The sequence below is a fragment of the Halichoeres trimaculatus genome, unplaced genomic scaffold (assembly GCF_033239565.1).
Source record: "Halichoeres trimaculatus isolate MK-OKI-2021-1 unplaced genomic scaffold, fHalTri1.1 fHalTri1_scaffold_22, whole genome shotgun sequence".
NCBI classification, from domain to species: domain Eukaryota; kingdom Metazoa; phylum Chordata; class Actinopteri; order Labriformes; family Labridae; genus Halichoeres; species Halichoeres trimaculatus.
This window is the reverse complement of record NW_027437200.1, coordinates 19478032-19501431: the sequence shown is the minus strand read 5'-3', so window position 1 is coordinate 19501431 and position 23400 is coordinate 19478032. Positions and strand designations below refer to the sequence as shown.

General features: G+C 38.4%; 1 protein-coding gene and 1 long non-coding RNA gene across 5 annotated transcripts in view; one reads left to right on the top strand and one right to left on the bottom strand.

Annotated features, from left to right (window-relative positions):
- nwd2 (NACHT and WD repeat domain containing 2) overlaps positions 1-23400 on the bottom strand; it is a 73836-nt gene that overhangs the window by 40939 nt on the left and 9497 nt on the right. For all 4 annotated transcript variants that reach the window (XM_074698993.1, XM_074698992.1, XM_074698990.1 and 1 more), the window contains exon 3: positions 11493-11581. In XM_074698993.1, the coding sequence (XP_074555094.1) occupies positions 11493-11581 (89 nt within the window). The remainder of the gene's footprint in view (positions 1-11492; positions 11582-23400) is intronic.
- Positions 22600-23400, top strand: part of LOC141811093 (uncharacterized) — a 46697-nt gene continuing 45896 nt past the window's right edge. Inside the window, exon 1 of the long non-coding RNA XR_012600149.1 lies at positions 22600-22723. This is a non-coding gene — a long non-coding RNA (uncharacterized LOC141811093). The remainder of the gene's footprint in view (positions 22724-23400) is intronic.

Sequence of the window (23400 nt, the reverse complement as noted above, 5' to 3'; positions counted from 1 at the left end):
TACTAAAGGCTTTTACTTTGAAATACTCCCCCTGCTCACACAAATATGATAAGCATCCCTCATGTTGTGGAAAACTCACATCAGTCACTGCGTATCAGTGTCTCTAATCTGCTTCCAGCTCCCGACACACATGTGTAGAAGACTGATCGGCTCTGTGTTGACAAGGACTGCAGGGAGGGAAAGTCGGGGGTCGAAGCGATAAGTCCCCTCCCTTTGATTAGGACAGGTTTGTACTGGGCTTCAGCAGGTGATGGGGAGGACTCATTGTAATTAAAAGCCAAATGAAGACATTAGTCATGTCATGCCGCTTTGCTGATTATGGAGGAGAGAGTGAGATAGATGGAGGAATGTTTATCTGGAACAGGCGAGGACGCATAAATGAAGTTAAGAGGGAAAGTATTTTGGCGGGAGATTAGTTGGGACGAGTTTTAAACGAACACACAACTCCTGCGGGACTGGAAGTCTTTTACATCGTCCTCTTTTCCCTTCCTGCCAACTTCTCCTTCGTCTTTGCTGATTACTCTCCCGCTCCTCCTCCTCACTCTTTCCCCCCTTAACTATGAAAGCGGGAAGCAGGGGGCGCCTTTGCTTACGTAAGACGTGAAGCTGCTTCCACTAAGCCGCTTTCTAACGCCCTTGGAAGGCATTTGCTCATGGCGGGTCAAGTGCAGGGAAGCCTTTTTTTTTAATTTATTGAATGTGAGGCTATTAAACTTTTGGATTAGGCCCAAGATGCCGGAGAAGAAAGGGCATGAAATCAGGCGAGGAAAAGGGCGGAAAATACCCCACCAACATGCGGAAAGACTCAGGCGAGAAATGAGAGTAAAAATAGACACTCAGCCAACATAGATGTATCTTAAGCTCTCTGCTGCGGGCAGTTTTATTCAGAACATGTAGTAAATCTCTAAGAATGTTTGATAAAAACAGCTTTCTTAGCGCTGGTTTCAGCAGCAAATCTGTCGCTAAATATCACATTTTTCCAGCAACATGAAACCCAAACTGTTAAGAGAACCAAGCGCCCAAATCAGAGACAGTTTCCAGCCTTAATACTGCGTTTCATTTAATGAGTCAAAGAGATTTGATTCAGCTTGTCAATAATAAATGCGGTGGGAAATTTCTAATGCACGCCTTTCAGAAAATCTGTCAAGCTGGGGCACGCCAGAGTAATTACAGGACAACGTTTCAGATGTCACAGCTCAACCGTAGCAGGTTCAGGTTAAGAGGCAGGCAGAGCCGTGAGGTAATGAGGTCACATGACCGGCGGGGACTGTAGTGTGGCAGCAGCAGAGGAGGGAGACGGTCTTTTTGGTGATACTACCCAGGGAGAAACAGATTTGTGGGTATGGAGGTTTCAAGCGTTTATATCAGTAATGAGTCAATGACGATTAATCGAAAAGTTCATGCAAACTGTTTGGTGATTGGTGAATAAGTCATTAGCAACTTTCCTTCAATTGATGAAATAGCCACTGGAAACTGTTCAACACTTAATCGAATAGTCTTTGAAAAGTGTTTGATGACTAATTCTTTATTCAATCAATCAATTAATCGAAAAATCACAATTAACAAGAATAAATGAAATAGTTACTGGCAACTGTTTACCAATTAATCGAATAGTCTCACATATTGTTTGACAAAGCATTCTTTATTCGATCAATCGATTAATCGATGAATCGAAAAGTCACAGTGAACTATAATTAATGAAATAGTCACTGGAAACTGTTCAACACTTAATCGAATGTATTTGAACAGTGTTTGATGACTAATTCTTTAGTCAATCAATCAATTAATTGAATAGTCGCAGTGAAATACAATTAATGAAATATTCACTTGAAACTGTTTAACAATTGATCAAACAGTCTTCGAATATTGTTCGACAAATAATTTTGTATTCAATCAATCGATTAATCAAAAAGTCACAGTGAACTGTAATTTATGAAATAGTCACAGGGAACTGTTCAGTGTTTGATGGAATAGTCTTAGAACAGTGTTTGATGACTTATTCTTTTTTTGATCAATCGATTAATCGAAAAGTCACAGTGAACTATAATTAATGAAACAGTCACTTGAAACTGTTTCACAATCAATCAAATAGTCTTTGAGTATTGTTCGACCAATAATTTTGTATTCAATCAATCGATTAATCAAAAAGTCACAGTGAACTTTAATTAATAAAATAGTCACGAGAGACTGTTTAACAATTAACGGAATAGTCTTCGAATATTGTTGGACGAATGATTCTTTTTTTGATTAATCGATTAATCGATTAATCGATTAATCGATTAATCAAACAGTCACAGTGAACTTTCCTTCAATGAAGTGTTCAGTCAATTGATCGATCTAACAAATAGTCACCGGGAAATGTTGATCGATTATTGAGACAGTCACTCGGAACTAGGGGTAGGAGAAAAAATAGATTTGAAAAAAGTTGAGATGTCAGATTCCTGTCCTTTTTTTTAAAAGAAAATATGGCTCCTCATGTAATCTGTAGACTTCATCATCATTCAACTCTTTCACATGGTCTGGAGTTAAAAAAGCAAACTAAAAATCAGAAAAATTTAAATACGAATGATTACCAATTTAATTCAAATCTGCACCCCAAAGAATCGGATCGGGCAAAAAGCATTGTCATTGGAAATTGTTTGACATAAATTCTTTAGTCCATTCATCAATTAATCAACTAGTTAGTGGGAACTGTAACCGAATAGCCACTGGAAACCATTAAATGATTAATTCGTAAAGTCACAGGGAACTGTTTCACAACTAAGATTACTCGATTAATTAGTGAATGAAGTAGCCACTGGGGACTATTCAAGATTAATCGAAGAGTCAGCAGGAACAGGAACTATTCAAGTAGCTACTGGAAACTGTTTGACGATCAAGTGATTAGTCACTGGGAACTTTTTTTCTATTATTCTAATATTCTAAGTGTTCGACAATTTCTTAACTAGCCCTTGAAAACTGTTCAATGATAAGTTGAATTGCCATTGCCCTTTCTGTTTGGTGCCTTCCATATATATATTTTTTTAAAGGTGGGAAAGTAGGAACTGCTTTTTTATGACATCTGTACAATATGCAAGTGGTAAACAGCTACTACGCTGGCCGTCATTTCCCTGACGCTGGTATTAGCAGAGCAGTAACGGATGGACTAAGGAAGCTTATTTTGGGGCTTTGATCCAGATTGGGGACCTGCCAGACGTCATGAACTCTACTTTTATTATCATCAGGAGCCACTGCTCACCAAAAACCGACGCATCTTTTTGTGTGTAATCTCCCTTTAACTGCTTTGTTAAGTTGCATTTTTAAATCACTGCTGTGTTTTGAAAGCTGGGACTTGCAGTATTCATTCTTGTCTTCTAACTTTGCACAAAACTTTCAGCGTACTGGCAGAGAAACATTGCCTGCAGTGGAGGATTCTGGGAAAGAACACTTTTCCAGGCACTGAATGAACTGCAGTGAAACAGAGTCTCTGAGTCAGTCTGGCTGTCGGCTAAAAGAAGGCTGGGGATGGCTAAGCCGGCTACAGGGCTGAGTGAAAAGACTGTTAACTTTCTGAAATGTACATAAAAAAAAACAAATAGTTTGAGAGTTCTTGAATTTAAAGAAAAAATCTGTTTGTTTTTACAGCTTTTGACAACAATGCAAACTTCAAACTATCTTTTTATGTCCATATCTGAAAGACAGGCAGATAAACACGCTGGAAGTCTCTCCATCACTCTGACAGTAATAACACATGCTCTTTATTCTGAAAATCCCCCCTCTGGGTTTTACAAACACACTCAAATTGAAAGCTTGGACGGATTTTTTCAGATTTGATTTCTGATTATCTTTGCTGTATCATCCCTGTGGAGTCGGTTGGCACGCTGATATGTCTCTGTGAAGAATAAATCAAGAAAGGAAAAACAGTTTCAGAGCAGGATGGTGAATGGAGGCAGTGGCCTGCTGCCAGCGAGTGACAGAAAAACAGACTGCGAGGCAGAAAGAAGAGGAATATGGCAGCCAGGCAGGTAGATGGAAGAGTAGAGGAAAACCTCTGTTTGTGAGCGGTTCTACTTCCAAGAAACATCAGCCAAGACAACACACTGGTCACACTGCAAAAAACTGAAACCTTATCAAGTGGTTTTGTCTTATTTTCAGTAGAAATCTGAGCCACATTCATCTGACCAGTCCAGAAAAACGTCTTGTTTCAAGTTATTAAAAGACAAAAATGAGGTCTGAATTGTTTGTAACAAGTAAAAAAAAAATTCCAATGGTACAAGAGAAAAGTTTCTTGTATCAAAATATTATTCTAGTTTCAAGCAAATTTCTCTCGATCCATCGGCGGATTTTTTTTACTTGTTACAAGCAATTCAGACCTCATTTTTTGTCTTTAAATAACTTGAAACAAGACATTAAGGGGACGTTTCAGGTGAATGTGGCTCCTCTTGAGTATAATATGACAATTTTTACTTGATAAGATTTCCGTTTTTTGCAGTGTAATGATGCGTTGGAGTGGGAAACAATGGGGGACACAAACTCCTGATTTGATTCTTTTACAATTTTTGGGTTGGGAATTAGTTTTAAAGGAGCTGTGAGGAGTTTGAAAGTGATCTCCCATCCACTCTGGGTGTATTGTCTGTTCTTTTGTCTTCTTATTCGTCTGACCTGGCTATTTGTTATCTTGTTGATTAATGAGGTCAGATCCTTTGATGCCTTGTGGACGATGACTGATTTCTTGCCAGCACTCTTGAGATTTCTGTATATCTACTCCCAATTTGGTCGGTCACACCCTTTCTATCTATCTAAATTTTTATTTTCTCTCATTTTATGTACAGCTATGTGGGAAATTGGGTGGGAAATAGGGTGGTGGTTAAAACTGGATGTAACGATGATGATTTTGATACGTTCTTTATATTGCCTTGTTAACTGCCAATATTAATAAAAAGATTTATAAAAAAAAAAAAAAGGAAAAAGAAAGTGATCTTGAAAAAGTCTCCCGTCTAGAAATATGCCCGATCGTAATCCACATTTTAAAATTAGATTATCAGCGTCAATATAGGTTACTTCGAAAAGCTACTTTGTAGCTTCCCGATTGGGTTGAGCAGGACCAGAGATCTACATTTTTCTCTTTTGAAAACGTTTCCTGTGATAATTTTTGTAGTGATGATGGACACTGGTGTCTAAACCCCTTTGCACACCAGACGCACATTTTTTGCGTGAGTATTTGACACGGTATTTAGTTTTTTTTTAACCTAATGTTTTTCAATGCAAGCTTCCACACCAGCAACGTTCTTTGGCTAAGCGAAATTGCGCCTTTTATTTTTTCTGACCAAAAATCAATTTTCTTCAGAGTTTTGCTTGAAACCAGTACACATCAGACCAATCAAAACGCTTGTCGTTGACAAGTCACATATCAAAACATTCAACACTGATTGTGTTAGAGTCCCAGTTCTTTATGACAAAAGACAAAGAAACTACAGAGACATCGTTTGGAGGCTACTGAAGACGACTCCTACAAATTTTTCACAATTTTGTGCTGTTTATTTGCGTCACCTTTTGTGTGCAAAGGTTTTTACTGACGGACAGAAAAAGAATCAAGAGCAGAAGACAGCTAAACGGGAGAGTGATACAGCCTGGACTTACAGTCTGCTTGTTGAGGCTGGACTTCTTTTTTTTCTTTCTATCTTTTTTTGGCTTTCAAGCTTGAAAAAATTAGAAAAAAAAAAAAAGGACTAAAACAGTCCTTAAAACTTTTGCATCAACATGATGGAGGTTAAGTTTTGCGGTGCTAGCTGTGTTGGCTAGTTAGCTGACTAGCTACCTGTTGCTTGGCAGTTGAATATTTGAGCTGTTGAGCAGTCCGGTTCGATTCAGAACGGTTTGGTACATTTAAGCCTGATCCCTTTTGTGACATTTCTTTCGACCAATCAACGGCCTGCAGTGTTGTTGCTCCACCTTCCGAGAGCTGATTGGTTCAGTATGGCACCCATATGAAAGGGTCCCAAAAGGAGTGCAGATGGCCTTGTTGTTGAGGTCGCACAACATGAGGTTCGCCTGGTATCAAATCCAGCCTGTGGCCTCTTTCCCTCTTGCCACTTCTCATTCTCTCCCTGTTTCCTGCTCCACTGTCCTCTCCTATACAATTAAAGGCATAAAAAAGCCCCAAAAACCATCTCTGATTCTGAGTTAGTTTGAAATTTGGCGGTGCCCAAAAACTCTATTTACTAATATCAGCACATGGTTGCAAACTGTACATTAGTTTCCTTTGAGGAGACAAACCAAACCCCTCAAACTCACTCTGAAGTGAAGTGAGCGAAGCCGTAATGTGAAGAGGTTGCAGCGCTCAAAAACCTCGTTTGATCCCCGGTTTCCTCTCACATCTCTCGACATTTCCTCACTGCATTTTTCGAGCTGTTTTCTGTCATTTCTGTAAAGTGAGCGTACAAATGAGTGATGAAGAGGAGGGAGCAGGAAACACAGGGGGATAGGAATGGTATAAAAAAAGGCATCATGGAGCCTCGATCCCCCTCCCCCTCCTCTGGTATGACTGAATGAGGACGCAGCCCTCGGCCCCTGGGCTGGATTTCCTTCTGCCTCTATCCCTCTCTGCGTCTCCCGTGATCCTGCTCCATCCTCTTACGGGAACATTTTGGATGGAAACTGAGTCAAGTGATGAGGGACTGTGGAGAATCGGGGTTTCATCAGCTTGGCATATGTGTGTCAGTGTGTGCCAGCGGAGAGGGAGCCGAAGAGACAGGAGCATAAAAAATAAACGGGCAGAAAAAGAAGCTAGCATACGTCTCAAAATTTCAGCTACGGAGCTAATTCTCAGTTGATGAAGGTAAGGATGAAGACCGGGGCGCTTTGGGGACTGGAGGAAGAGGGATAGACGAGTAAGTGAGTCATAGTATTAACTCCCAGGCCTCCTGAATAATCATTTCAGCTCACGCTTCGTCACAGCCAGCTGAATCACCAGACGGACACGTGGCTGCAGAAACTCGAGCCAGAACGTCTCTGCAAGGCTTCACATGCTTTATCTTTCACTTCTCTGACACCTAACGCACCAAACACACACATGACAGAGCCCACCAGTGTCTTCAGCTCACTCTGCTGCGACTATGACTCTTTGAACTTGTACAAATTGATCCTCGTTGTCACAGTCATTTGCGTGAATTAACATAAATTGGTTGTAAGACGCGTGTTTGTCTTTGAACTGTATAAATGTGGACAATAAGCGCGTGGAGAATCCATCTATAAAAGGGATTTACGTTGCTTTAGAGCTACACACTGAACGCTGGATGATTCATCCCATTCAGGGTCTGGCTGTCCTCCAAGCTAAAGCATTTAAAGACAGATTTTCAAAGCAGAAAAAGCTGAATTGTGGTATTGTACGCTCATACCAAACAGTCAAGTCACAATCAGAAGAGTTTCCTGAAGGTTTAAAGTGTAACTGAGGCCAAAAGTAAGGAAATGTGGAGCACTGAAAACATCATGAAGAATAAAAAAACCTTTCAAACAATCAGATAAAGCAGGGATCTGAAAACCTGCTGCTCTTAAACTCCTTAAGAATAAAAAAAAAGATTGAAATATAGATTTTTTTTATATAGAGGGAATGGTGATTAAAGAAATGACACAGATTTATCATTTTGCCTGCCACCTACAACATCAACAGCCCACCAACTTTCCATTCACCAGTGGCTAAGCTCAAGTAAGTAAGATAACTAAATCTGCAAAAAGACGAATCTGAAAGAAAATAGAGATTTTTACTCTGTGTGGATGAGCCGTTTAACTGCCAACATGCAAAGTTGATATTCATGCTTGATATGTGGCAATATATAAGCAAACTACTTACAAAATTTAGAGTTGAGCGATACTATCTATATGTTTTCAAATTTAAGTATTCTTTCAAAAGTTTTGAAATTTTTGCAAACTAAAACTTAATTATTTTCCTTGTAAAATTTAACATTTCAAAATTGTTTGGCATTTACAAACTTTTGAAAGGAAAAAATGTGAATTTTTGAAATTTTGTGATTTCTTTTTCAAAGCTTTGATATTTCAGAAAATGTTGCATTTTTGATACTATAGCAACTTAAAAAAAAAAAAAATTGCAAATTTTTTATTTTGAATTTTTTTTAAATTTTGACTTTTTTTTAATTTTGGCAATTTTTTTATTTTTTGTAAATTTATTAAACAATAAAAAAAGCTTTGACATTTCAGAAAATGTTGCATTTTTGTTATTTGAACAACTTTTTGGAGTAAAAAAACAATTGAAATTTTGGCAAATTTTTGATTTTTTTTTTTTTTGCATTTTTTATATTTTAAAAATGTTTACATTTTGGCGAATTTTTGATTTATTTGTAAATGTATCAAACAATAAAAAAACAAGCCTTCACTTGTACAATTCCATAAATTCTAAAGTAATTTCTTGTTTCATTTATTATTCACTAGATTTTAACGAGGTATAGAATTTAATACATTTTATAGTTTTTATTGTGAAGAAAAAGTGGCTCCAGAATTACTTCAATCAAGGTGAGCTGTGGCAAAATGGTTCTCGTGAAAGTTTTTGTTGCAGACCCCTGAGAAAAAGCATGACTAAGAGGTTTTAATCAAATCTGTTCAGTGATAATTGACATTATATTTTAAGTTATATATTAAGTTTACAAGTAAACAAATTTCTAAATACACATTGGGGAAAATACTGCCACCTTGGTTTTGAGGAATGTATGTAACTTTTACTCATTAGCTGAGTATTTGGTCGTAGGTACTGTGATTGAAAAGCTTAAAATTCAAATTTTGTATTTTTAGAAAAAGGTTTACCTCTCAAGCTCTTTAATCCATTAGAATCTGTCATAATCAGTCATCCATAAAACGCAAGGTGCTTTTCCAACAGAAGTTCTAAGAAGTTTTAGTTCCTGGTGAAACATTTCTAGGATCTAAATTGTTCTTGTGGTCTATTGTTTGTTTGTGTTTCCACCACAGGACAAAGACCCGGGGGGAAATTATATAAATCAGATCAGTGATGTAAGGAGAAAAAAATAAAACTAACTGCACAACACCACCTGACCAATAGAGGGCAGTAAGGAAACAAAGAGGCCATTCAACAAAAGCAACACCACAGAAGGTGACAGAAAAGCTGTGTAGCACCTCAGTTAGCCTGTTAGCCTTCAGGAAAATCAGCTGCACATGGATTAGTTAACTCTTTAAAGGAGAGGAGTGCTAGTGACAAAAAACATGTTGTGGATTAAGCTCCAGAGGACAGAAGAGTGTTAGAAAGGAACAACAAAGAAGAGGGGATGTAAGAAGTCATCTGAAGGTATGATGTTGTTTTTTCAGTTTTTCTTTATTTGCCTTGGAAAGAAGGTTGTAGAGAGCAAGTTCAGTGTGAGTTCGTTTTTGTTTTGGTTGCTCATTTGTGACGACTGGGGTTGGACAGAGATAAGTTGTGCTTCTTCCATCCCCATTTCAAACCCAGGTGGTTGTTTTATTTAGAGTCTTTGTCTTTTGTTGTAATGTCTCTGATCTGTTGTTTGTTGTAATTTGTTTGGTCTGTTTGGTTTGAAATACACTATCTATATTATTTATATATTGTGAGGTCTCTAGTTTACAGGGTCAGTCTTTAAACTGTAACACTTAGAGCCGACAGAGACACAGTTACACTATCTCAAAGAAGATCATTGTTTCGGAGTTTTTTAACCAAGGCAATCACCACTAGGTGCCATTTCATTGTGTTAAGAGAAGGAAATTAAATCACTGTGGCTGCTCCACCAATCAGAAGTGTTCAGCTGGCAGGCTCCGCCCCCAAAGTTTCTGGAATTCTGGAAAGCACTACTTTGTTTTTCAGGGGTATATTTACTACCCAGAACTAAATTTAGAACCAAGTACCTGTGGTCAAAAAGTCAAAAGTTCCCGGGGTAGGTTCTTGAAAAGTACCTTTAATGCTCCAATAAAAAGATTAAATAAAGCTATACTACAAAAAGAAAATATTCAAAGAGTTTGTTAAAATTTACAGATAGGGGCTGAAGAAAAAATGGATTCGCATTAGTATTGAGATTTTTTTTGTTTTAAGACTTTTGAATTTATTTATTTTTTTTCCTTTTTCAGTTTTTTTTTTTTTTTATTCTTTTTTTTCTCGTCAAATTTAAATCCTTTGGTTTATTCTTTTATTTAAAAGCTGGGTTGGAAAAAAAATATATACTGTTTTTTCCAGCAGAGGGCGAAATAATTTTTTTTTTGTTGACTATCTACTAACTTGCTGTAGTCATCGTCGTCATCATTCAACTTCTTCCCATAGTCTGGCGTAAAAAAAGTGAACTAAAAATCACAAAAATAAAAAAAAAATGTCTAAAAGTTGCAGTAAAATTGCACTTAAAATAAAAATTGGCATCCTAAAAATTGTAAAAGAATCCAATTGGGGGAAAAGCATCAAGTACCCACCCTAATTACAAAAACCACTATTAATACACTGAAATGCAATGGCTGTACAAAAACAAAAGCAACACTTTCCTCTGCTTGGTCCAAGAATTTAACCCCAAACAATGTTTCCCCAATATCGTAAGCTTTCAACAAAAACAAACAGAAAACAAAAATTCAGTAAGAAGTCAAGTAAACGAGGTTGATTTGTATTAAATCTGTTGAATATCAAACACTCTCCATCACATAAGAGCCTTTATGTCTCCTACACACTTCACATCAATCAGGCCAGCACCGTTTAAGAGCCCTCAACTTTATTTGCATTTTGTGTCACTGTTGGCCTGTCGTTACTTCTTAACCAGATGAAAGACGTGTATCAAGGGCTCAACCCGCTCAACAAAGTGTTTCCTGATGATGAAATGCTAATTACTCCACTCTTTGTTCTTCAACATGTCACGAACAAAAGATGAGCAGGCTGTCAAACAGCCACACAATGCCAAACAAAACTAAACCTCCAAACAGCTGCAGTTTGCTCCTCACTGTACAGATTTTAATTCGCTCCAAGCTGCTCTGATCCAAACACTCTTAGCATGAAATGAGAATCAGCTTCTCCCCGTAACAATCCAGGGGTCATGACTCGCCTCCGCAGCTAACAAATCCCCCCGCATCTTTCCAGGAACAATCTGTGTCAAAGATCTCCCCCTGACTCCAGGGCTCTCCTGGATTTGTTAAACAAAACAAACCTCTGATAGCAATCTCTGCGTGAACACCGATGCTGATTTGCAATGCAAATGATCTCGATCAGCGGACACCGCGGGGGGAGAGTGCGACGATTCTCCGACAACAACAAAAGGAAAGCCCCCTTGCATCACAGCAGTCTTATCCGCTGCTTGATTTGAGCCAGCGTGCACTGATGGAAGTCTTATCTCTACTGGCCTTCTGTCTCCTTAAAGGGACAGGGACCTCTGCACAGGTCCCCTCAGGCGCTGATGGCTGTGTAAGCTGTGATGTAGGTTTGGAGGCACTTAACAGTCAGAGCTGGCAAACTGCAGCTCAGGAAGTTGCTGCTCAGAACAGGAGGGAGGGAAAATGAACACGCTGGTTACCTGGAATTCAATCCCATAGTTCTCCCTGCAGAAGTCTCGTAGTTTGGGGTAGACGTGCTCTTTTAGTGCGTTCCTCTCTGCCTCTGTGTCTGGAGACAAAAAAAGAGAGCAAGCAGAGTGTTAAAACAACAGAAGAAATCAGTTTAACACAACTCAAACTCCTCAGTGTCACAGAATAACAGCTAGGATGTTTTTAGCTTGGCTTTTAATTAAAGAACTACCCTCAAACGAGGACCAGCTTCAAGCTAATCTTGAAAGCAGAAAAAGAAAAGAGGTAGTCCTTTTTATGCTTTCACACATCAGACTGTGTTTTCATGTGCATAAACTGGTAGCAGTAAGCCAAAGTGAAGCCTTGTAACTACTATTTACAGTAAAACTGAGACTCCCCACATCGTCGTACAGTCCGAACATGGAGCATGTAGACTAAAACGTAATTACAATTCTTCTGCAGATTTATCCTGAAAGCTAAAATGTTGGCTCCCCTTTAGATTTTAACATTTGAGATTTTGCTAGTTTCACTGTTAACAACAACTTCCTGAAAGGCATTATACATGACTTATTCAACCAGCTTTCAACACATTTTAAAGATTTTATTTTTGTTTTACAAGACTTTGAATTGTGGATACACGCTAGAATTGATGAGTAAAATAGAGTGAAAAGCTTAAGCCAGAGCGTAGCCTTTTACTCTGTTTTGCTCAACTACTTACAGTAAAACTAAGACTCAGTATGATTACATGAACAGGTGCTTCTTTAAGTCTTTCCTTTGTAGAATTGTATTTGTGGTGAACTTTTTACTCCTTCTGTAATTTGAATACAAGGCTCTTCAGTTTGCTAGTTTCACTGTAAACAATACTGTTAAAAGAACAGATTCAACCGCCGTTTTACAGACAAATAATTTAATTCTTCGTTCCACTTAAATACAAAGCAAAGATTAGCATTTCCTTTTTACAAATCTGCATCAAGATAATTCTTCCCCTGGAACTTTGGTTGTTTCAGGAAAGTAATATGGTTTAAGTTAGCTGGCGTTAACAGTAAAACTGAGACCTCACCAGAAACTGATAAGAGTGTTCTATGGGCTTATATTTTGCATATTAATCTTGAGGGCTGAAATTTTGCTCTACTTCTGACTTGAAGACGTGGATGCTTTTCATTTTGCGAGTTTCACAGTGAACAATGACTACCCGAAATACGGCACAAGCATCAGATTAAATAGCCATTCCGCAAAACTTGGGTGAAGCCTTTTACTCTGTTACACTGAACTATTTACAGTGAAACTGAGACTCAACGGGAACACATGAACAGGTGCTTCTTTGAAAGTTTGCTCTGTAAAACTTCTTCAGTGGTGAATTTTGGCTTCTTCTATGATTTGAATACAACGCTGCTTTTCAGTTTGGTAGTTTCGCTGTAAACAATGACTACCTAAAGTAGTAGTAGAAATGTTAGTTCCCCTTCAAATTTGAGGTTTTTTTTTAGTCTACTACCTGAAATACGTCACAAGTAGCAGATTCAACAGCCATTCCACAAAGCCATATTAAAGCCTTTTTTTCTATTTCACTCAACTATTCACAGTGAAACTGAGACTCAACACAACAGATACTTGTGGACAGGTGCTTCTTTTGAGTGTTTCTTCAAGATTTTCTTTAGTGGTTAATATTTTTTTCCTCCTTTGATTTGACTACAAAGATGATTCTCAGTTTGCTAGTTTCACTGTAAACAATGGTGACCTGAAATAGAGCACAGGTAACAGATTCACCACCATTCCATCAATGAATATTTTAAATGTTTCTTTTCACTTGAGTATAAAGTAAAGAAATGTTAGCTGCCCTTTAGATTTGAACATTTGAGATTTGAGATAGTGCTAGTTTCACTGTTAACAATGACTCCCTGCCAACACATTTTAACGTATTATTATTTTTTTTATAAGAATTTTAGCTGCAGAAAAATGGTTTGCTTTTGAGTTTAACACATGAATGCTTTAATTTTTCTAGTTTCACTGTAAACAAGACATCTAAGCTTTGGCTTAATGTTGTTTAGGCATACCACCTGTCTACACTGGAAAAACAGAGAAGATGACCATCACTCCTTTCAAGGCTTATTAATGTCAAACAACAAATGAGATTGTTAAAAAATATAACCTTTTCATATCAATTTTTTCCCTTTTTGGTCATAAAACCTTAAATAACCTCCAAGAACTGATGCTGACACATTGTTGTAGAGAGCAGGATTGTCAAGCCTTACACAGGCAGTGATCATATTGGACAGTCAGAATGTCACACACACATCGAGCGCCCACGGCTTGTTGTTGTGTCCCACTTTCTTTTTTTCCCTCCTCTCTCCTCTCTTTCCTCTCTCCTCTCACTGTCTTCCAAATGGTTACTGTAATGTATTCAGACAGGCCCAGTCTCTTCCTCTGAAGGGTCAGGATGGATGGTTTTCACAGAAGAACATTGCCCGGCAGAGGAAACCCAAGACTTTGCACATGTGCGCACACATATGCAAGCACACGGTGGTCGACAGGCGACATGAAAAAAAAATAAAGCAAACAAATTTAGTCTGACGTATCCCCCTCTCGTCTATCTTTAGTAAGGCTCTGGGCCGTGACCGTGCGTGTTTCCTCCCACAGCTACGCGAGCAAAATGTCAAATCAAAAGCAAACGGCAGTAATAGTATGCAAATGAAATAAATGGCAGTTGCTGCATCAGTGGAGCTCTCATTTCATCCCATCAGAGCAACATAACAGGACTATAAATGTGCAATATCTCCCAGGTGACATCACAACCGGGGAAAAGCAGCGGTAAACCTGTTTTAAAGTGCACGCTGTAGTTGTTCCCTCTCTTCTTTTGTGTTCTGTTTTTTTTGTGGGATGATGATGTGTTATGGCAGCAAGGAGTTTGTGTGTGTGTGTGCTGTGTGCGCACCCACATGTAAAGGAAACAAAGCCTGAATGTTGCTTCCCCCTCTCTTTCTCCCACTGTGTGTGTCCCTCCCTCCAATTTTCCAATCTGTTTATTTCAATAGTGCCGACCCATCTATCTACGCCTTTTCAAAAACGTCCTGTCAGCTTGTTATTCTTTCCTTGTCCTTTTCGATTCTCTTTTCCTCCCTCGTCCTTCAGGGACAGTGAGATGCAGCCAAGTGTTTCTGCTTGTTTTCCTTGTCTGTTAAGTTACTGCTAATGATTCAGCTCACGATCCATGTCTATCAGTTTAAAACATACAATAATCATAGAGTATTGAACAACTGAGTTTATGAAATGTCCCTTTGACAAGGTGTAAGTTGTGTCACCTGGTGGCGACTTCATCCAGCAAGATATGAATGTCCTGATCTGATGCACTGATCAGTATCAGCGCTAGTTTACACGTTTTCAGCACTGTCACGCTTTACTGCTGCTGTAAATCAAACCACGTTACAAACTTGTCCACTATGTTGGACTACTTCTCTTCAGAAAGCAAAGATAGTAAAACAGCATCTGGCAACATTCGTAAAGTGAGTGCTCCTCGAGGAGTTACCAACAGGGCTCACTTTACTACAACAAATATGATTTGTCATTTACAACATAATCACCCAACGGAGTAAGGGATTTATCAGAGAAAGGGATCAGATCAGATTCGTATCAGCAAAACGTATCATGTAAAAAATGGATTGGATGAATGTCAAAACATCTGTATTGGGACACCCCTAGTCCAAGATTCACAGTAAATAGTAAGCTACCCACTCTGGCCTGTTTCTGTCGTACGTATCAGAAATCTAATATTCTTGCTCTTCAGTTTCTGATCTTGTATACAGATAAAACTGGCAGGATGAGGTCTGTCTCCTTGTGCTCTCTGAACATAACGTCACCCATAAACACTTTGACAGCAATGCCCTACAAAATGAAACCAGACCTCCCAACCTCAAGACCCTTTTACCAAATATGCTTAAGTATGAATAAGAAAAAACATACAAAGAGGTATTTAATGGGAAAACCCCTCATTTTTTCTTGGCGTGTGGCGTTGTTGTTAAGAAATGTTAAGGTGGATCACAGTATGCTTTAACACAGCGGTGTAATGTTTATGACAGTTTGATAAGATATGTTTCGGTACAGCGCGCAAGGTAAGTACTTTGCAATACGACACAACACAATGGGATGTACTATACTATACTATGATACAACACGATAAGATACAATACACATTCAAAACATAATACAATGCTAAATACATTATTAAAAATGATATGATATATGATACAGATATGAAATATAACCTTAGATCAGTACAAACCAGAGATATATAGATGCTAGATAATATATGCTGCAATACAATATGTTACAATGGGGTATGTTATTATAAGACATGTTACAATATATGTTATGATAAAATATTTTGCAATAAATATGTTACAATACAATATGCTACGGTACAATTTGTTATGACAAAACATGTTAATATACAATACGTTACTATATGGTTTGTTGTGATAAAATATGTTACGATGGAGCATGTTAGGATTAGGGATGGGTCCTGAATTTGGTACTTTTATAGGTACTGATTGAATTCTGTCAAGTACTGGGTACCGATTCAGGAAAAATCAAAGGGTACCAAGTTGAGGTACCTAAATAAATCTTTGTGACTGTGAGGGAGTGGAAGAGTAGGAGATTTTCCATGCTGGACATAAACACAACATTGCAAGATTATGTATAGAATGATAAATATGTTAAATCGAAAAAAAGTTATATTAATTATTAAACAAATTGATTTCTTTTACTACATAAACACAAAAAGTACCGAAAAATGGTTCCATTGAGTACTGATACGGTTTGCCAGGTACCGGGCATCAGTACCGTATTGTTTCAAATGTGAAAGGTACCCATGTTACGATGAATATGTTAGGATTTGTGTTATGATAAAACATGTTATGATACGATATGTTACGATGAACATTTTACCAGACAATATATACTGACAAAATATTTTGCGATAAGGTCTTGGACGGTTTATGAAAAAATATCAAACCGTTTAGTTTACCTGACTCGGTTTGGAGTGTGTGTCGTTTTGGTTCTTGTTTTTTCTTTGTTTCTTCGTTTTACTTCTAAGTTTGTAGCATGTGTGTAATCCAATCATACCCATGCGCAAAGTGAGGCGAAGGACTACAGAAAGACAGTTATGGAGGGAGGTGTGTGTGTTGTGCACATGGAGAGCAGAGAGTGTGAGCTCCAATGATCGTGGTAAGAAAGCTATATTTGCGACTTTTAGACTTCCCTGGTGACTATTTTTCTTTCAAAAATGACTAGCGACAAATCTAGTGACTTTTTCTGGAGTTTGGAGAATCTGAATTAAAAGCATACTTTGATCTGAGTCTGTTCAATGAGCAGCTGTTGCTGCTGTGACCCCCTCCCCTATTCAAAACGCAGACCTCCAGCTAGAGAAGATGACTACAGATGGTATTATCTGACACTGTACACACAGTTCATTATTATCCTATGAAGTATTCCTCATGGATATTTGTGCTGCATACATTAAACTGCCTTTCCAGTTAATGACACACCCAACAGACCCTTTCATGATACATAATCAACACTGATGTGTCTCTGTGTGATAACGCTAAAAGCTAAACTGTAATCAACATCATAAAGCCAGTAATTCAGGCGTTGTGTAGGATCACGGCCACTCTAACGCTGCCCCTCTCTTTGTCTCATCAACACAGCCGAATCACTCTGATCTCATCAAGCGACTCACACCAACACTCCAGAGACACTCGGTATGCAAACCTGCTCACAGATCTCTGATTAAAGGGGGGTTGGGACACGTGTTGTAGTAAATGGAACAAGGCTGTGATCGTGGTCACCCCTGTTAACACTGCTGATACTGTGTGTGTAGAATAAGAAATGGACACACACTCGCGGTGAAAATGGGCCCAGTTCAGCTGTGTTTGAACCAGTATCCTCTGTAATGGCCAACAGTGGGCGCTAAACATACAGCATTGACGCTAATTTTGTAAATTTAGGTCCCAAATCACAATGAAAGCCAGATGTTTGAGCACTTAAGGCTACGAGTCATCTAGATAACAACTCACTAGTGTCCTAAAATATATCTGATTGAGCATCCATAAGAGTCACTGCATCCAGAACAACTGTTCACCGCCAACAAATAAGCACTCGAACAAATCCACTGGGTGACTTCTGTGCAAACAGCTGCTGCCACAAAAACCAGCAGTGGGTTTTTTAAACATCTGTGTCATGAAATATTCACATTTTTGTTTATACATGATATCATGATGGTTAATTTCCAATGCGGCTCTGTTTAGAAACAGAAGGAAACCATAGAGAAGGCGTGTTTGCACTCCAACTGGCAGAATCCAAGACAAGTCAGATGCTACAATCAGACATGATTAAAAAAAATATGTTTGCGTCTTACTGTTTTTCAAGTTGGACAAAGAACAAGGTCAAATGTCAGTGTCCCATCACTGTTTGGTCAGGGAACAAAAGGGGTAACTGTAGTGGGGATAATAGCAACACGTGTCTGGTGGCTTTTTAAGTCTTTTCAATAGTCTGTTTGTGCATGACGCTGTGCCAGTTTGCAGCTGCCTTTCAAACATGCTACATATGCCCGCAAAAACAGCAGCCACTTTTCATCAAACAGTTTCATGTTTGATAAATCACAACAAATGATTATATTTGCATCTCTTCTTCCCAGAATCTTGCACATTCTGATGATCTGCATATATTCTACATTTTTACGAAGGAAGGACTGCGCATGCTATTTTGTTCATTTGACACACACAATCCCTGGTACACCTGGTTAGGTCATTAGCTTTGTGCCCTTCGTTGCTGAATTCTGTTTCAGACTCTAAGTGCCTGGCTACACTGGCTGCATTCCTTTGCATTGGTGATGTCTAGAGCCTCAATTTCAAAACGTTTCAAAACTAGATTAAAGCTGGGCATACACTGTGCGATTGTCAGCTTGTTTTGAGACGATTTGCCACTCGTGTGACTAATTTTTGGATCTGGCCGAATTTCAGCTCAACCGTGTGTTGTATACTTGGGGTAATGAGGAGAGATTGACACCTCACGACGCCCTCCTGATCACAAATCCACTGATCACAAAAAATCAAACTTGCTTGAAATCCTGGTCACTCCTCCTCCTGTTCTCACTGAAGAATTGAGGGACCATATTGCCAATGTCTGCCCAACCAATTCCTTGTCCATACACGTCGTCTTCTTTTTGTTTTATTTGTTTTCTCTTCACACAGAAGGACACAAACTGCTAGGGCAGTGCGTTTGTTTTTGTTGAGTATCTTCGGTGTGCATCTCCCACTTCTGGTTTTTTTCTTCTCCTTTTGACGTTGCAAAGCTGGATACCAGAGTCCAGCTCCCAAACACCATAGAAGAAGAAGGACACAGAGTCCGACACGTGGACGTATAGTGTGAGCAGTGAAGTCGCATCCGAGCTTTGGTTCGTATCATGTGAGAACATGATTTGTGGGCCTTAAACTTTTGAACTCGGAGATTGAGTTGTGCAGTTTGAGATAGAGCTGAGTCAAGCGTTTTAAAATATTGTACAGTGTAAGCCCGGCTTAAGAAAGATCTGGTAAGACATGTCTTCCTTCTACCAGAGAAGTGGCTCACTGGGCTAGTTTAAAAAACTGTATTTGCTTCATTTTTTTCAAGAATATTAAAAAAGGAAACAGCAAAAACAATTGCTGAAATTTGCATTGCAGAATTTGCTGCCGCTTCACACCTAAAAATAGTGACTTAAAAAAAAGTTTTAACGGATTTCTGGCCGGGTCCCTAATCAACTGCGTACCCCCCTTACTTTGCACGTCAGATGTTCGTCAATTCATTTTAAATCACTTTTGATTCTGCACAGACGCGAAGATGTAAACCTGTATTTATCTATTGCTACTGGAGTTTCCTTTTTGAAGACTTCAGAATTAAAGTAAGTACATCAAAACCAACATTTCTGATGGCTGAATCTAGGGGGTAGAACTCATTAAGAACTAACCTTTTGCGTTGTATATTTAGAGTTTTTAAATAATTTCATTCTGCATATCAAGAAGTTTTTAATGCACCTTGTTTGACTAAATCTGGATGTGGATGTCTCCTTCTTTTATCATAATTTACAGCTGGCTGTGTGCTACAGAGCGAGGTCTGTGCAGTGTTTACAATCAGAAACATGAGAAACATTGATTTACAGGCGTAGAAATGTGCCACACCAAATTACCAGAGGTCCTCAACACAGTCCCAATCAGCAACACCAATTATGTGGAATTATAAAACTACCCACTTCTACCTGATTGGTTGATTGGTTGGTGATGGAGGAAGTAGCTCTTATAATAGTTAAAGTGTTAAGAAAAAACTGATTGTTTTTAAATGAGAGCGTTGTTAGCAAAAGGAGCTGACACCGAAGGAATTTTTGCACATGGTTCTCTGAACACTGAAACTCTGTCTTACTGTTCGATGTCCTTTTACATCAGTTGTCACATCTGTTACACTGCTTCATTAGAAACGTCATGGTCACATCATCACACTTCTTTTTATAATGCCTACTTTCATTTTCTAATCTTGGAAGCTGTCTGTTTTTAAGTTGACAAATCTTTGTGTTTAATATTCTACTTCTGTCTCCGTCCTTGATGTGGTGGCATCTCCAGGAATGAAGAGACTTTGTATTACACTCAAGGAGAACTTAAGTGTGGGAGATGTGTTAAATATTCATGTGAGTGTTTCAAAGTGAAGTCGCAATTCATCACAATGAAATTTATTCTAAATAAAGGAAACTACAGCCTGAAAAGATGAATGTCTCCTTCAAGGAGGTTTATAGAGATAAACAGCTAGCTTCATTTATGAATCAGAGTTTGGTCAGACGTGTGCAGAGCTTTACTGCATTGATGTTTTTTAACCAGGGTTACCAATTCAACAAATAGCTCCTGGGTATCAGGTATCGGTGACCCACTGTGGGCAACAAATTTATCCCAGAACTGTTATTTTCCTTGGCATTAGCATTAGCATTAGCAAAGGCTATCTCTTTTTTGAATAGTTGTAGCAGACAAAATCATACATTAAATCCCTAAATTATAGATCCTTACCATCAAACCATCATTGCTCAACAATGAAAAAAGTCTGAAGTTTTAGCATTAGCACTGGTGTTGTTAGCGTTAGCAAAGGCCATCAATAAGTTTTTACAGTTAGAGCATATACCAGGGGTGGCCAGCCATTCAGAGACCCAGAGCCACAAAGAAAGAAAGAAAGAAAGAAAGAAAGAAAGAAAGAAAGAAAGAAAGAAAGAAAGAAAGATGATAGATAGATAGATAGATAGATAGATAGATAGAAAGAAAGAAAGAAAGAAAGAAAGAAAGAAAGAAAGAAAGAAAGAAAGATGATAGATAGATAGATAGATAGATAGATAGATAGATAGATAGATAGATAGATAGATAGATAGCTATGCGCGATTGAGTGGAGCACATATAGAGAAGAGAAACCGAAAGTTAAGTATCAATCTCATCTCACCAAGTATTGATCAATAGTGATCTCAACATTGGCATCAATATGTAGATATTTTAGATTGATCAGCACACCACTACTCATAATAATATCTATATTTTTTTATGAATGAATCGAAAAGCCGCACACGGGAAAGCCACAGGTTGGCCACCCCTGATATACACAGTCATAGACCAAATCCCCAAATTAGAGGCCCTTACATAGCTCACCAAACAAATAGTTCTGAAGCATTAGCATTAGCATTATTGTTAGTACTACAAAAGGCTTTACATGAGTTTGAAGAGTTGTAGCATAAACGATCATACAGCAAATTGCAAAATTATAAGCCCTTACCTGCCATGGTTTGGTTTTTTGGTTTGCGGTTGTCTTTACTCATCTGTGTTCGTACCTCGTATCTTGAGTTCCTTTGTCTTTATTCTTTGTCTGGTGTTTCTGTTTTTCCTGTGTTAATCTTAGTTGTTTCTTTTTTTTGTTTCTTGTGTTTTCTAGTCACTTTGTTGCTCCCTGTGTTTGGTTTAGTTCTCCTTGTGTTTCCCTCCTGTCTGATTACCCCTCATGTGTTTCACCTGTGTCTTGTTTCACACCTGTGTTTGATTGCTCTCCTGTCTATATAGCCTCTGTGTTTCTTGGGTTCTCCGTCAGTTCATCATCTGCGATCTCCACTTATGCTTCTTGGGTTTTCAGTGTAAGGTTTTTGGTTTTGTCTTTCGTAAGACTTTCTGATTTGAATTTTGTGTTTTTTAATTTTGAGATGATTTTGAATAAACGTATTCCTCTGGATTCTGACATTACCAACGTACCATCATGGTTCAACAAAGAAATGATTCTGAAGCACTAGCGTTAGCATTTTTGTTAACATTAGAGTTCACAAATGCAATGAGTGTGTTGTTTACTTGAGGGTAGCAGACCCATGAACACAACAAATAAGCACCTTGTTTTCAATTTTTGTATAGAAATTGAATATGCTTTTGCAGTTTTATAGATCAAAAATTGATATTCTTAGCATCTTTTGTTAACTAAAGCTACAACTACTGCCAACCACAACCGTAAAACTTTGCTGTCATAATTATTTGACACAAAAAATAATGTACGGAAGTTCTAGTTAGAAGCAAACCAGAGTTGTACTTGTTTTTAGCTTAGCATACTTTTAATTAATAATTATTATTAGCATACGGAAATGATATGTTTTACTGCAGCTTTAAGTATTCAGCGTTTTAAACTCTGAGCTTTCTCTTTGTTTGTTGCATTTTTACATATTGGCAACCAAAAAAATGCACCTTGGCTACCAAATTTTGAACTTTGTTGCTAATGGGCTAGTGCTTAAAAGAATGAGTGTTAATGTAGCCACAAGAGCTAAATAAAACAAAACCAACCACCTTAAAAGATTCAGTGAAAGCAACTGTAAAAAAAACACTAAGAAATATATAAAAAGCATCATGTCCACCAATTCTCCCCAAGCTGAGCCGTTGATGTGCTCATAAAATAAAATCCACATTAGTCAGACATCACTCCAGTATTCTGGAGGTTAATTACTCTGCTAATCATGGTGTAATTTTACTCAGGTGTACCTCGCAGGCTGCTCACTATCATCTCCATCTTTCCCCCTGTGAAATGCTTTTACAGTGTGTTCCATAAAACAGCTTCAACGCCCGGGGATTTAAGACGAGAGTGAGAGGGCAACTGCTGAATTTGTCAGAGCGGCGTCCTGGGGGGAAAGAACTGCTCTACAGCTCTCTGGAAAACTCGGAGTGAGGTCAGTAAAAAAGCAGCTTGTGCCAAAAAAACAGTGAGACTTCAGCTTCGTTGCAAGGGCGGAAATAAGCTCTTAGCACGCGTCATAAACTCCCACAATGCTGCAGAACAGACTTGCTCAAAAAAATCTGGCACTGGGAGGCAATTTGACACAGTCTATTCAAGGTGTCATCAGTCTCCTTTGTTGTCTTCAACCAAACTCCATTCAGAAAACTGCTGATTTCAGGAGAAACGTGTAGTTGTGAGGTAAAAAATCAGGAAGAAAACGGTCAAAAGAATTAACATTACCGATTAATGATTATGTCATTAGTGGCCCCCTGCGGACGATAATATAGCCTTGATGATGCTACGTTGGAGGGTAAGACGTTTTTTTGTGCATCACGTCCCTGAGGCCGTGTGCTTTTATCAACCTTAAACAGCTGAAGCCAAAGCTCGCATGCAAATAGCAAAGAAGCACTGCCAGAGCCCCCTCAGGAGGCGACTACAGCAAGGTAATGGAGTCGTCTTGATGCGCTTGTATGGATCCACACACACACATATGCACACACACACACACACACACATATTGACTGATGAGACAAGCCGCATAATACACACAAAGTAAATCACATTAGGCTTTTTTCTGTTTTCTTGCAGCCGTCTGGTTACTGGCAAGGAACAGATAGCGAGGCTTTTTTA